The sequence below is a fragment of the Urtica dioica genome, chromosome 11, assembly GCF_054948205.1.
Source record: "Urtica dioica subsp. dioica isolate 48M chromosome 11, U.dioica_male_clone48M_v1_H2, whole genome shotgun sequence".
Taxonomy (NCBI): domain Eukaryota; kingdom Viridiplantae; phylum Streptophyta; class Magnoliopsida; order Rosales; family Urticaceae; genus Urtica; species Urtica dioica.
In genome coordinates this window covers 17,232,134-17,246,817 of record NC_142766.1, presented here as the reverse complement: position 1 = coordinate 17,246,817, position 14,684 = coordinate 17,232,134, and the positions used below count along the sequence as shown (strand labels likewise).

At 41.7% G+C, this 14,684-nt stretch overlaps 2 protein-coding genes across 3 annotated transcripts; both read right to left on the bottom strand.

Moving 5' to 3' along the window:
• Positions 1-2,409: 2,409 nt before the first annotated feature.
• Positions 2,410-4,590, bottom strand: LOC149381816 (tubulin beta-8 chain-like). Its single transcript, XM_089630837.1, has 3 exons — positions 4,064-4,590; positions 3,663-3,932; positions 2,410-3,401 (listed from the first exon to the last, which is right to left on the bottom strand). Exons 1-3 carry the CDS (start codon positions 4,455-4,457, stop codon positions 2,728-2,730), a joined length of 1,338 nt encoding a protein of 445 aa, XP_089486963.1. The 5' UTR covers positions 4,458-4,590; the 3' UTR covers positions 2,410-2,727.
• A 791-nt stretch (positions 4,591-5,381) lies between these two features.
• Positions 5,382-14,267, bottom strand: LOC149381815 (uncharacterized). 2 transcript variants are annotated; one of them, XR_016302031.1, is made up of 7 exons: positions 13,695-14,267; positions 13,388-13,603; positions 11,017-13,305; positions 10,771-10,946; positions 10,518-10,693; positions 7,764-7,861; positions 5,382-5,733 (listed from the first exon to the last, which is right to left on the bottom strand). XR_016302031.1 is itself a non-coding variant. In XM_089630283.1 (5 exons), the coding sequence occupies exons 1-5, from the start codon at positions 13,899-13,901 to the stop codon at positions 10,612-10,614; spliced, it is 2,970 nt and encodes a 989-aa protein (XP_089486409.1). In that variant the 5' UTR covers positions 13,902-14,267; the 3' UTR covers positions 10,314-10,611. The 2 variants fall into 2 exon arrangements, 1 of the variants encoding a protein (XP_089486409.1); XM_089630283.1 differs by lacking the exons at positions 5,382-5,733; positions 7,764-7,861 and having other exon boundaries at positions 10,314-10,693.
• Positions 14,268-14,684: the final 417 nt, after the last annotated feature.

Here is a 14,684-nt window from a genome sequence, read left to right as displayed (position 1 = left end):
TAGATAGTATGTGACTATGTGTTTGACAAAGAAAAAAAAAGCAAGTATATTCTCTTGTTAAAAAACGTGTATTAGAAATAGCAACACATATTTTAGCAAAAAAAAAAAAATAGCAACACATATATGTCTACGAGCAATTATGTGGCACATTGCAACCCATGTTTGTATTGTTTTTGTTTTTTATTCAGTTTGTTTTTTACTCAGTGTTTGACAAGTCAAAGGAAAAAAAAAAGCAAGTAACTTGTGTGTGACAACGCATATGTGTGCAAGGTGACAGTCTATCACATTGCAAAAGAGTCCCACATCGGAAGTAAAATGTACATTTGCAAAAGGTGGCAGTCTTCTGTGCATCCGCTGGAGCGCACATTTGGTCGCACGACGCTCAACGGAGATAAAAAGCTCCGGAACGGTCCTCGCTGGAGCCAAACGAGCGCCGCCCTCCAAGGATTGTGGTGAGAGTTTGCGCGGAGCCACGACAAGCGCTTAGCCAAACATGTCCCGTCGATGCAGTGCTCCTCTCCGATACTACCACCCTCGCATCTGCACATACAACCACGCAAGCCCTCAAGAGGTCTTCTCTGCGTCAGACGTTGTACGGAGTCCAGATTGGCCACCTCCTCAATGAGCGGTGCTTCCGCGTCTCCGCTAGCAAACGAAGGAGCTCCGCAAAAGAAAGAAATCTGGGCTCCGTCATTCGAAAAGAATGAGAACAAAGAGAAAGAGAGGATCGAAAAAGATGGAGAGAGAGATAGATAACTTGATACAATTAAGGAAACAAAACCCAAACACATTAATTATTTAATTCCAGCATGGAATATATAACAATTGCAGCGGATATGATTTGAATTTCAAAGACTAAAACGTAAAAATGAGTAAGGTTAAAAATAATATGTCAACATGGTTTAATTGTTGCCACGCCAGCGAAATCTCTTTACGCTCTATTTTTCACTTCTAGTTTTCGCTCGGTCTCTTTGTTATCTCTCATTTGTCTCCCTTTCACTTCCAAACGTCCATGAGAAATTCAATTAGTTAGACTCACTAATATCCTTATTACATATAAAGACTTCTTAACTTAAATGTTATATAAATAGATTTTGTCATGAATTTAGGCTAAAACACCGTAAAAATAATACTAAAAAAAGAAATAATAAATAGCACATAAGTATGCGTGATTAATTTTTGTGAAATGCTGAACTCCTTTTGTTATAGTTAGGGACAAAGTCGGGAATTTAGATTGGGGGGCTAATTTGCAAAAAAAAAATTCAGGGAGTTAATTTATAAATTTTTTTGGTAAAAAATGTAAAATTTATGAAAAATAAGCAAAAAGTGCAAAAATAAAATAAATTTGAGGGCGGTTGTGGCTTAGTCCTTGGTTATAACTTCGTTTCATGACTAAAATTTACAAAATACATGCAAGTAGACACTTAAAGTTGCAGTGATGGACGCCCCGGTCAAAAGGGCATTGTGTTGAGAGTTGAGACTTGAGACCCTCTACGAGGGTACGGGACAGGTAAAGTGAAAATGTAAGAATTGGATTAAAAATTACATTAAATTTTTGGGTTCTCTATAATATTGAATATTCAATCTGTAGTGAATCGTTATCTTTGTTGTTGTGCTTTGGTTTTTTTGACTTGTTTAGGAGCCGGATTAGCCGTAGTCTCCTTATCCGTAGTGGATTTCCTGTTAGGTTTTGATCTATGCAGGTGGAAGAGTCATCTTCTTCGTGGTCATCGGACCGAGGTTGGTTGGATTTTTCCACCGCCAATCTTTGGGTTTTTGAACGAGCCTATTGTGTGCTCTATTGGTGCTTGTAATTCTTCTCGTTGTCGGAAGTTTGCACATAACGTACTTTTACCGGATCTTAGTGTTAGATTCACTTCGACTTAGGTCTTGGTGTTCCTTGTATTAAGGTGTTTTTCTCCTGTATTGATGGGTTTTTTACCAAATTTTAATGGAAAATCCGTTTATTAAAAAAAAAATGTATTGTCCATGGTCTTGAATCAAGCGACTTATCCAAAAACATGAAGCTGGAAATGGAATTTACGTATTTCATAAATCGGGGAATGAACACGGAACAAGTATCTCCTAACCATTGAATCTAATTTTACCAAGTTAAACGTATTGAATTTTCAAATTTAATCTGTTACTAGTACTACCATGGAGGTCGTATTAAGTATTTGTGGTTTGTGATTGGACAAAGAGGTCACAGATCTTTAATTATCCATGGACCACAGGTCATTTGTCCAGATTCTTTGTGGGGCATTCTTTATTTCACAGCATGCTATGCCAGTTCCTCCCATGTGATGTGAATGACAACCGATAAACTTAATTAGCGAGAAGTTCTAGTTAATAAAAAAAACTATAAAAAAGAATTATTAATATACGAACGAAAAATATTGATCTTGATAATGAACAAAACAGAATAGTGATGATAAAGAGAACAATGTCTTTGACAATCATAACATGAAAATGAGGGCAAATATAATACATATCAAATCCAGTCGCATAGCAAGCCATATTTTTTTTTTTTGGGTTGTTTGTTCTTGATGTTCTAACAGAGAAACATAATAAAAGATAAAAATAAAAGACAAAGCAAAATAACACCAATACAAAAACTCAATATAATCCAACATCAGTTTTGTTTTGCAGCTGATAACCTGAAAGAAAGCAAGGTTAAGCAAAATTAACCTCTCTCCCATTTCAAGAAACCCCCCTAAAAATCCCTCCTCACTCCTGGTAGTCGGGTTCTTCTTCCTCTTCCTCGTAGTCCTCCTCGGCAGTGGCGTCCTGGTACTGCTGGTACTCGGACACAAGATCGTTCATGTTGCTCTCGGCCTCAGTGAACTCCATCTCGTCCATGCCCTCGCCAGTGTACCAATGAAGGAAAGCCTTCCTCCTGAACATGGCCGTGAACTGCTCGCTCACACGCCTGAACATCTCCTGGATCGAAGTCGAGTTTCCGACGAAAGTGGAAGCCATCTTCAGCCCGGTCGGAGGGATGTCACACACGGTGGACTTGACGTTGTTTGGGATCCACTCCACAAAGTACGACGAGTTCTTGTTCTGCACGTTCAGCATCTGCTCGTCCACCTCCTTGGTGCTCATCTTTCCGCGGAACATAGCTGAGGCGGTGAGGTATCGGCCGTGGCGAGGGTCCGCGGCGCACATCATGTTCTTGGCGTCCCACATCTGCTGAGTCAGCTCGGGGACGGTGAGTGCTCTGTACTGCTGGGACCCACGCGAGGTCAGGGGAGCGAACCCCACCATGAAGAAGTGGAGCCGAGGGAATGGGATCAGGTTCACAGCTAGCTTCCTCAGGTCGGAGTTGAGCTGTCCTGGGAACCGCAGACAGCAAGTGACTCCGGACATGGTTGCGGAGATCAAGTGGTTCAAGTCACCGACTGAAAAAAGCAAGAACAAAGTTGAATAAACAGATCACACAGTCCTAAAGAGCATCTCTATTGAATTCCAGTCATCTTTGTGGTAGGGCTTACGAACCACATCTATGGAAATTGTCTGATTCATTTAGTTTTAATATACATTGATAATTCACAGAAAAATAAATGTGTAAACATAACTAAGACAAACATGCTGCGTTTCATTATGTTATAAATCTCATGATCTAGAGTTAAATCGAAAGAGAGAAGAGAAAAACTACTCACAGCTAGGAGTGGAGAGCTTAAGAGTACGGAAGCAGATGTCGTACAGAGCCTCGTTGTCGAGAACCATGCACTCGTCGGCGTTCTCGACAAGCTGGTGGACGGAGAGAGTCGCGTTGTAAGGCTCCACGACGGTGTCGGAGACCTTCGGGGACGGGAAGACCGAGAAGGTCATCAACATCCGGTCGGGGTACTCCTCCCTGATCTTAGAGATCAACAGCGTTCCCATTCCAGATCCGGTACCACCTCCGAGCGAATGACAAACCTGGAACCCTAAAAACCACAAAAAAACGAAAATGCAATCAGAAATTGAAAACAAAAACTCAAGATCTAGGGTTTACATGTATAGATCTGGGAGCGAAATCAACAGATCTGAACCAGATCTGGGGGAATTCGACGGTTACCTTGAAGGCAATCGCAGTTCTCGGCCTCCTTGCGAACGACGTCGAGGACGGAATCGATGAGCTCGGCTCCTTCGGTGTAATGTCCCTTCGCCCAGTTGTTTCCGGCTCCGTTCTGTCCGAAGACGAAGTTGTCTGGCCGGAAGATCTGACCGTACGGTCCAGATCTGATACTGTCCATGACTCCGGGCTCGAGATCCATCAGAACGGCGCGTGGAACGTACCTTCCGGTGGAGGCTTCGTTGTAGTAGACGTTAATCCGCTCAAGCTGGAGATCGGTTTCGCCATGGAAGCGACCAGTTGAGTCAATGCCGTGCTCGGCGCAGACGACCTCCCAGAACTTGGCTCCGATCTGGTTACCGCACTGACCACCCTGGACGTGGAGGATTTCTCTCATTTTCTCTGGTAAAGACGAGAAAGAAGAGACCACTGGTCTGCTAGTCGGTGGGTTTTGGGGATTATAGATCTGGATATGAGAGTGAGTGAGTGTGTGTGTGTGAGAGAGAGCGAGAGGCAAAGAGAAATGGCGTTATATAGGAAAAAGGGACCCAGAGAGATAACGGCTCTACATAGATGTTAAAAAAATAATAAATTAAAATAATACTAATTAAAGAAATGGTTTCAATTTTTGTTTTTATATTTTTATTGTTTTATCGAGATTCAAGGGGATGCCCTAAAATCAAAGGCTAGATGGTGTGCCACATAAGCAAGAGGTTTCAGAGCGGTAACGGTTTATATATTTTTGAAGAGGAAGAAAGAGAGAGTGCCATTTTTTTGAATTTCAAATTGCTGGTCACAGCTGGACTATATGTATTTTTTACCGCTCTTTTTTGAATTTATTTTTATTTTCCGGTTTATGAGTGTGAGAGAAAATATACATTTTGAAAAATATTTTAAAAAGAGATTATTTTGTGGCTATGTGAGAGCAACACCCACTATTAATTTGTTGATTGCCCAATATCTTAGGCGCAGAGTCACATCATTCGACCTATGAATTTAGAAATCAAAGCCCATGGGACAATATTTCAATACCAACCTTTAATTTTATTTTTTTTGAAAGGCAGATTTCTATGCCCGACTTTATCCGTTCAATGAAAAAATAAATAAAAAATTACACCCAAGTTTATTCAGAAAAGCGACCTTTGATTTCTTTGCTTTGCTAGTCACGCAAAGAGCAATTCTTTTCCAGGGGAATAAAGAGTTTTAAGACTTGGATCTGAACATCCTTAACAAGAAAATAAACTCTTTATTTCTTTGAGAAAATAAGTAAAGCAAAATTGAATAAATAAAGACACCCCAGCTGATCTCAGTTAATTATTTTATTTTAAATATAATTATTACTTTAAGCATCCAATCAAGAGCATAACATTTTTAATTTTAACAGTACAAGAAAATAATGAAATTAAAATCAAAATACATTTTTCTATGTCCCTTTTGGAAGCAAGGACAAGGCTCAAGGGTCCCTACTCCCTATACATTCATTAGGCTTCGATGCATACAAAACTTATATCCATTTAAATTCCTAAAATAATAATAATAAAAATTAAAAAAATTGGGACCCATTTAGCTCCTCTATTCTCTGCTCTCAACTGTTGATCTGAACTTCGTCATCTACGCCTTGAAGTGGTCCAGGCCGAGCTCACCGATGCACTAATAGCACTGATCTGAGACAACTGAGAAATACAAAATTTCTACTACTCGAATTATTTTATTTAAAATATTATTTTTATATATAATTAGGAACCTGTGAGTTGTTGTGAGTGAATGAGTGAGTGATAGCATGTTACCATCATGTTTGGAGCTTATGGCAAATCTGATCTAGTTTCCGAATCAATGTATTAAATTTTAGGTGTCACGTTACTAGTTTTTCTATTGTCTCTTATCAAATATTTTAGGTGGCATGTTACTAAAATTATTGCGTGCTGTATTTTATTTTATATGGTTTTGTATTTATATTTTAGGTGGGCATGTGACAAAGCTTTATTCTCTGACTACTACGCATCTTAACGCAACTATTCCAATTCATCACTACACTACCCCTCTGGCCCTCTATCTTTCAATTATTTTATGCTCATTAATTTACGGTCCCTGATTACTTAATTATGGGGATTATTTATTTTACGCAACACCCAACAATACGCCAACTGAACTTCCAAACATAATCTAGATCTAATCTAGTGGTTAGTGGATGTGACGCATATTTTAAACCATGAGAGTGTGACAAACAATAACAATAAGCCAATTTACAATCTAGATCTCAAACGAAATTTGTGTGCTTCAACTTAATTAGCATTTGTCTAAATATAATAAACTCTCTTTTTTGTTGTTGCAAAGATTGCCTAATTTGCCCTTTGACAAAATAAAATGCTGAGATTGAAACCCCACTTCAGTATGGGTGGGGTTGTTCCTTAAAAACAAGAAAACACATTGGCAGATTTTGCACATGTTTCAGTCATGACATGGATAGAAAAAGCACCAATGAGTAGTACTACATAAGCAATCCTAAAATATGCCCATTTCTATGTATCTTTTTTAAGCAAAGAATTCAGAAGTGAAGCATATATTTAGTCAAAGAAAATAATAATATGGCTGGGAATAGATCTACCGAAAGCCAAAGAAATAGCACTCGATCCGCAATAAACAAAGAAAAAGGAAGATTCGTAATTCACAAGGTTCGATATGTTAATGCAAAAAAGTACCTGCGAGTTGGGACTGGGAAAACTCAAGTCAAGCGCGGTTAAGAAACGAGAAGAAAGAACTGGGATCGGTAGTTTCCCAAACGAAAGAGGGCTTGCTCCGAAAATCCCCAAGCTTTGCAAGATGCGAAAGGTGATATAAAACTTTGACAAAGAATGTAGCAGATTCAAGGGAACGTGGTAAACTAGAAACTCCATCAGTGAAAAAGTCAAATAAAAACGTATCATGGGGTTATCAATACTCGAGTTTGTTGAAAGAGCCAGTAAGGTAGTTTTACACAAATAGTTAGTGATCATTTTCAATCTTAATTTGCTGATCATGGTACAAGTCCTAAAGTCACACGAGAAGTTGATAACGTGACAACTTCATTAAGTAGCACCATTATATCCCATCAAAGTACTAGCTAGTTGTAACTTTTAGGCAATCATAGAACAACTAAGTCAACTGGATTTTGGAATTAAAATATGAGTAGATATGTTTATGTTAAGCCTCTGATTACCTACGTGGAGCGCATGATAAGGGTAAATTAGTCATTAGTCCATTATTTAGCTATTTCCTTACTTGGTACTTTAGTATATTAAGGGATTGTCTGGTCTATTGAGAGGATAGGAAAAAAAAAATTCGTTTCATGAGTATTCTTGCGAATTGAGAGATTAGTTCTCCCCTCGAACTGAGAACCAATTGTGTTTCTGATTCTGTTAGTTGGTTCCAAGTTTCAAATGCAATGTTTCGAAGCATACGAGTCAATTATGAATCTAAACTTTCATATCTTAATCCTCAATAACTAAGATAAACGTACAAGTCTGTGTTTCAAGTCTCCTGATCTTTCTAGAACTAAATTTGAAAGGAATTCGATTAATGTGATTGTAAGACTGTAGAAAGTAGAAGGTTGTGAGATTTCCAAATGTGAGCTTGTTCATAAATATCTAGAAATAGAATAACCCCCAACAAAATAACGATTGAAAAATAGTTATACGAATAAGAAGTTGCCACAAAATAACCTTACCACATCAAAAATGCAGATTGGGTAAACCTCTCTCCACTGATCTTTTCAGCTTTGTATGATCTTCTTCGCCCAGAAAGGCAAGCCAAGGTTAAGAAGATCTATTGTATGACACAAATTTCACAATATAAAAAAACAGCATTAAGCACAACCTTTGGATGAATCCAAATTTATATTTTTATTTATTTATAAAAAAACCCAAATTAAAAAGAAAACTAAAAGAAAGCTTTAGATAGGCCAAAGAAAAATACAAACTTTAACGACCTGTCCGAGAAAAGCAGCTACAATCTGTGACTAAGACTTACGACTAACGGACGATGAATCAATTTATCGGGTCACTTATTTCCTCGAAAAAAAGGGTTTTGTCATATAAAGGGTTACGTTGGCACGACGAGAGAAAAACGGCCATAGCCACATGGTGCCAATTATCGGTTGATGATGAAGACAAAAGCCACGACTGCTCGGAGAGAACCCCGTGGAGGAACTCCGATGCTGCATATCGTCTGCCGTGTTCAGTTCGTTGTAGGTCAAGAGTCAGCCAAAGAATGAATTTTCGGCGGTACTTTACCCTTCCAAACTCCGTGGAAGAAAGGGAAATCGGGCCCGGATCTCGGTTGGACAAATCGGTTTCCATATCGAGTAACAAAGCCCTACGATCTTGTAACCCTTTCCAAATATTAACGACGCGGCGTCATCGAACTCAAGCCCTCCAAGAGTCCTCCCAAAAGCGCAAAATAGAGCCGTCTCGAACAATCCATCTCATCCGGCGACAGAGATCCGAGTTCTTCTATCTGTGAATACCGGATCCCACCCATCGTCACCTAACCCACAAATGGATTGAATAACTTTGTGCAAAAGCGTAGAAGACTCGATTGTGAATCGCCACCGCCATCTGGAGAGCATAGGTTTATACCGAATGGCATGATCGGGATCCTCTGAAGCCTTCCTATAGAAGATCTTGTATATTAGCCAACACTTTTTCGCATCCTGAAAACCGACATGTAATAGATGGGGCCAAAAAAACGAGAGAACTGCCTTGATGAAAGCCAAGCCTGTGTCCTTTGGAGAGGAATCCTCTTTTCCAACCGTCGAGGCACTTCGAATCCTTGGGTCAGGCCAAATACCGAAAATGCACCCAAAGTGGTGAGCTTAGCCTGTTTACAGCCGGCTCGGACATATTTATACCAAGGAATGAGCTTTCGCCGATGTTTTAAGCTTCGGAGAAGTGTTAAACTATCCGGTGAAAGTTTTCACAGCTTCGCCTACAATGGTCACCATAGTTGTCTTGTTGGGCTTTCAGCGAGCTGAAGTTTGGCCACCTTGCAGGGTTGGCAGTCAACTCTAGAGGGAGAAAAAGAGCCGTCAATCACGCCTAAGTGGTGTGTGTGTGTGTGTGTGTGTGTGTGTGAGAGAGAGAGAGAGAGAGAGAGAGAGAGAGACCCCTTAATACTCTCTCGTCCCTTCTTCATGTTCACGTTGACTGAGAAAGAGGTAAAGCCAAAACATTCCTTAAACCATCTTCACCAACGAGGATCGAAAGCATTTTCGCTCGAGGACATAATCCATAAAACCCCAATCAACCTTACCGTAGGCCTTTCATTGTGTAGCTTGAGATCAGTCTCCTACTAGCTTCTCTTTCTACAAGAACAAGGGTCCTACATTCATCTGCTTTTCACAAAAGCGCCCCGAGTCTGCTATAGTATCCTGCATTACCCCCTTCAGCCTATTAGCCAAAACTTAAGAGATAATTTTGTAGAGGCTGGTCCCCAAACGGATTGATCTATAATCAGCTACGCACCGAGATCCGATCTTCCTTGGGATCAAGCAAAAATGAATTTTGTTGGGTATTGGTGTTGGTAAAACAATTCATCGATCCGGGTTGAGCTAAGGTATTGGGTCTCGAAGCAAGTTGAACAACATTCATGTTAGTTGGTATCAGAGTAAGGTGCTTCAATGTTCTTAATCTTTCATTTACTTTTATCGTGTTTAATTAGTAGTTCGTTCGGATCAAGTGTATGTTTAGGTCCTTTAAAACTTAAGTAGGTATCGTGTCGATTCAGTTTTCTATTTGAATTTGGTTAGTTTTAAAGTCAGATACCTACTTCTAAGTTCGTCCCTGTATGTCTGGTTGTTTCTATGTCTGTGTTTGTTTTTCTTTCCTTTCTCTCTTCCTTCATTCATATTTTAAACAAAAAAAATGTAAAAAAAAAAAAGAAATAATAATAAATAAGTTAAATAACCAAGAAATAAAAAAATAAAAAATAAAAATTCTACACTTAAACGTACTTAAAAATTCAAAGAAGACACGTAAGGGAACATATAATATTACTTCATGATTCTAATCCTTGAAAAATGGTGATGAAGCGGTTTAAGATGCTTGAGTTTAGGAAACTAGTGATGAAGATGAACGATACTGCAAAAAAAAAAAAAAAAAAAAAACCCTCGAGTCTTCTTAAAAAAAAAAACAAACAAGGGCTAGGGGAAGAGAATATAGCACTGACTCCTCATAGGGTTGATATACGAAAGATCGCATCTAGGGCAAAGAATTCCAAGTCTAGAAAGTTAGCGTTTAAATGCCATGAGTTTGGGATAAGCCAGAACCAAAATGCCAGCTTACAAACATCACATAAACACTATGTAGCATCACTCTCTCAAAAAAAAAACACTATGTAGCATCACTATACTGCTTTCAACAATGTTAATGTCATTAATTTTTTTTAATTTAAAGTACTACCCAAATCCGAGTGTGAGACAAACCTAAATGCCAACGAACTTCAGTTCCAAAATCATCCCCTCATTAACATGATAGCCTCCGGAGATGAACGTAGATATTCGATGCGACATTTGCGAGTTAGTTTTTCCAAAGATCCACGTTGTTGCCGCTATTCTTGAACTTGCTCGAATCTCTAGGTGAGGATTGCTCACCGGTTTGTCTGACAATTTACAAAACACGGAATAAGGTGACAAGTTGAAGGTGAAATAATATGGCAATCACGCAAGAGTCACTGACAGTTTTTTCTTCTTAGCGTTGTTCTTGATAGTTGCTACGACATCCATAGCCATTTTCTGGTGCTCTTTTGTCTGGGCATGCAAGTCCAGGCCTTCAACTGTTTCACAGTCCACTTTGCAGATACGACACCACCCCGTTGTGGGTGCTTTCCTCTTCCTATCGAAATCTAACTCCCCCTGAAGATTAACCAAAGAGCGATAATTGTTATTATAAATTGAAGAAATTAAATAAGTGATAAGTTGCTACCTTAACTGTGGTAACTCCACCATCATCAGGAAATCCATGCATAGATAAATTGCTTCTGAATCCAGGCTCGCCGAGGGATGGGTATCTCGGCCGATCACCTCCGCGGAACGAGTCGATCGCTGACAATCCAACATCGGTCATCCGTGCATGAAGTGAACGAGCGCCGAAACCAGCTGTTTCTCTCAAGTGAAAATCATCGTTCATATACTGATGACCAATACGGTCTCTCCCGCCGGGATGACTAGAGAACCCGTTGTGTCCAATAACGTCATTTCTGAAACGATCGCCGAGCCCCATTCTACCAGGAGCCTCAAACTCACCCCTGCGCAGATGGCTCGGCAACATCGAGAACCGATTTTCCGGGAACGACCCGAGAAACGGTTCGCCCAATCGCCGCAGCTCTCTCCCGTGAATTTCATCTAAATCCGGACGTGGAAAGCCACGCAAGGACATTCCGAGATGTTCTCTACCTAGACTCCGTGATGCCACGCCATCGAAATGTCTGCGATCAAGAAAATCCAGATGGCCACGGTTCGGCTCCGCTCTCCCGAAAGGGTCTTCGTGACGGACTACCCGCCTCTCTCCCGAGTAGCTGGACGGACCAACATCATGCCGAGACAGAAATATCGACGGGACGGACCCGGGCCTAGGGAACCGCTTCATGTCGTGTAGAAGCTCTACTCGGTCTGGCAAGTGAAGATTTGGGCCCGCGGGGAGTGAATTAAGCCGTTCGGCCTGCAAATGCGGAAATTCCCTCCTTGACCCCGAAGGCAACATGGGATCAAAACTATTCACGCCTTTCATGTTTAGACCAAATTTTCCGTGTTCCAAAGACCCGGGAAAAGCAGGGTTGGGTTGTTGCCTGGCGTCCATGAAGAAGGGTCTCTGGTTCGGATTCGTCGATCTCGCAATTGCACCGACACGTGAATCAAAAACTGGAGGCGGCGGTGGCGGCAATGCCCCCGATGAATACGGTCTTTGTGGCAGAGAAGTGGGACCGTGATGGTACGCTAATGGCTGATGCTTTTGTTGCTCGAGTGTTGGGTGAGGATGTTTCGTGTAACCATCCTGAATTTGAGCAGAAGCAATAGATACGCCTCGTGATCCGTTTTCAGAGCCTCGGATAGAATCATCGTTAACCAAGTTCCCACCTTGTCCTTCGTGCGAGCCATTCTCGGTCTTCTTCTCTACTACAGTCGTGGCTGGTTGCTTATTCTTTTCGGAACCCTCCTCGAGAGCATCCTTCTTTTCATCGGCGACCACTTCACGCGATTCGCCAACGTTTGAATGATTCAGTTTGTTTTCTACACCGCCTTCCTGCTTTAAAGGTTCTTCATTCTCTTTAGCAGTTATTGCACTGCCCTGCTCAGCCTTACCTTCACTAGCAGCTTTGTTATCGGAATCCACGGCTTTCGGAACACTGGCAGAATTCTCAGCCTGCACCTCTGCAACCACAGCCGGTTTCAAACCCGAGTCAATCTTGGCAGATATTGCCGGAATTGCTTTCGCGCCAGATTGGCTCTGGCTGGGCGGTCGCGGAATACTGTCCTGATGATACACTGGCCTAGGCAAACCGCCGAGAAACTGCGAGTTTGGTTGAGACTGTACTCCTTGACTTGGCATGGAAGGCCTTCCAACCGGATTCTGCGGAAACTGAGGACGACCGTGAGGCGTTCCCACGGGATGCAAGTGCGGCGGAGCAGCCACTTGGTGCCGCGGAAACGTCTGCTGAACCGGGCGTTGCTGAAAATATGGCCGTGGGACTGAGTGTTGTTGCTGTTGCTGTTGCTGGACCGGAACGGTGGCGGGCAATTGCTGAAAGAGCACTTGTTGGGGGCGCTGAGTCATCGCCTTGGATCCGAGTTGAGATTGAGGAGGAACATAATATTGCTGGGTCGCCGGTCCAACTTGCATTTGGGGTTCGGAAGGATGAGCTGTCATGGCAATCGCTGCTGGGTTCTGCGCCAGAGAAGGCGGATAATTCAATTGAGCCTGCATTTGAACTTGGGGCACCTGATATTGAGCTTGAGGTAGAGCTTGAGGCTGAGGATAGCTCTGTTGTTGTTGTTGTTGCTGTTGATTGGTCACCGGAGCTCGAAGAAGCGAGACCGCCGTGGGTTGACCTGTTGCATTAGAAGCAGCGACGACTTGTTGCTGTTGCTGGTAGTACTGCTGATACAGCTGTTGCTGGTAGTACTGCTCCGCCGAGCTGGCTTGAGCCAAAGCTTGGGCTTGTTGATTGGCATCGTTTCCCGGCGCCACAGCGGGCTGTGGCTGAGCAGGCACGCCCTGCGACAGAATTCATAAATGATCGCGAACTCGCTGTTTTAGAAAGAAAGAAAGAAAAAGAGATCCGTCCAGTGGAACTCACGAGGCAAGTCTGGGCGTGATCCTGTACTTGGCGGTGCACGATATGGACGGCGCACCTGTTGCACACGACCGGGGAGTTTCCGAAGGCACAGGTGGCGCAGTGAGAGACGCACGCGGACAGCGTTCCCTGCCATTGGCAACCGCTCCGGTGGTAAAGGCAATGCACCGGAATATTCCCTATGGTCTCCGCAAGTGGCTTGTTCGTATCTGCCAATGGCTGCAAAACAAGAAAGAAAGAGAAAAAAATAAGGCTGAGTTCAAGAACCAAACTATAAAGACTGAGACTGTGTGTAAACAAGAAAAGGAACCTTTGAATCGGCTTCGGTGACCAAGTAGCCATCGTACGGACAAGCGCGGGTAGTGGCAACGACGTAACTCAGGCAAGGCTTGCAATAGAGATGAGTGCACTGAGATTGCAACGCTTCGTTTGGGTACACTAGAAGACGACAAACGGGGCAAAAATACTCTCCGGCCAGAGACTGGATGTTCAATATGCACTCGTTGTCAAACCCCATTCTATGATCACATGAAAAGCTTTCTTCTTTCTTCTCAACGAATTGCAAGATTTCGCGTGCCCAATCGAGGCGCGCCGAAACCCTAAATCAATGATCAATTTACGAACAGTACTATCAGCGCTAATGATATTGATGTAAAATCAACTCGTCGGGAACCGTGAAACTTCTACGAATTGCGAGACTCCTAAACCCTTGAAGCAAGGACAGCCTGAAAATCGAAATGTGAAAATTCCAAAGGTTGAGTCTTTGTAGGAATAATTAACGGCGGTGTTGAGAATATGAAAAAATCAAGACGGCATTTTGGGGATTTGACCGAACAGCGGATATGAAAGAAGAGATCGATTTTACAGTTTATGGGAGAGCAGAAATAATAAGCCCCGCGGGAAATGGACGCTACTGCCCCCATTTCATATATTTATCTATCAATGCTTCCATAAAATAATTTGTTATTTTGTTTAGAATGGTATTTTTTTTATTAAAAACTATTTAATTATTAGTTTTTTTTAATGATTATAATTTGGGTTTTTAATGTTCAATTTAGATCATTTCCAAGCCCGGGTCATCGACTCAGAGGGTCAAGGGTTTGGTCTTGGGTTGAGCATAAAGTCTTATTCTTTATGCTCGGTCCGGTCCGATCCTCCGATCAAAGGGTTTGAGTCGATCCCAAACCTCTCTTTAGCTTGAAAAAAAGGGGCAGTTAAACAACTAACCAAAACAACACATCTACTTTAAAATTATAGTCCAACTATTAACATATTTAAGAAAATAGCCAATTTATCATGA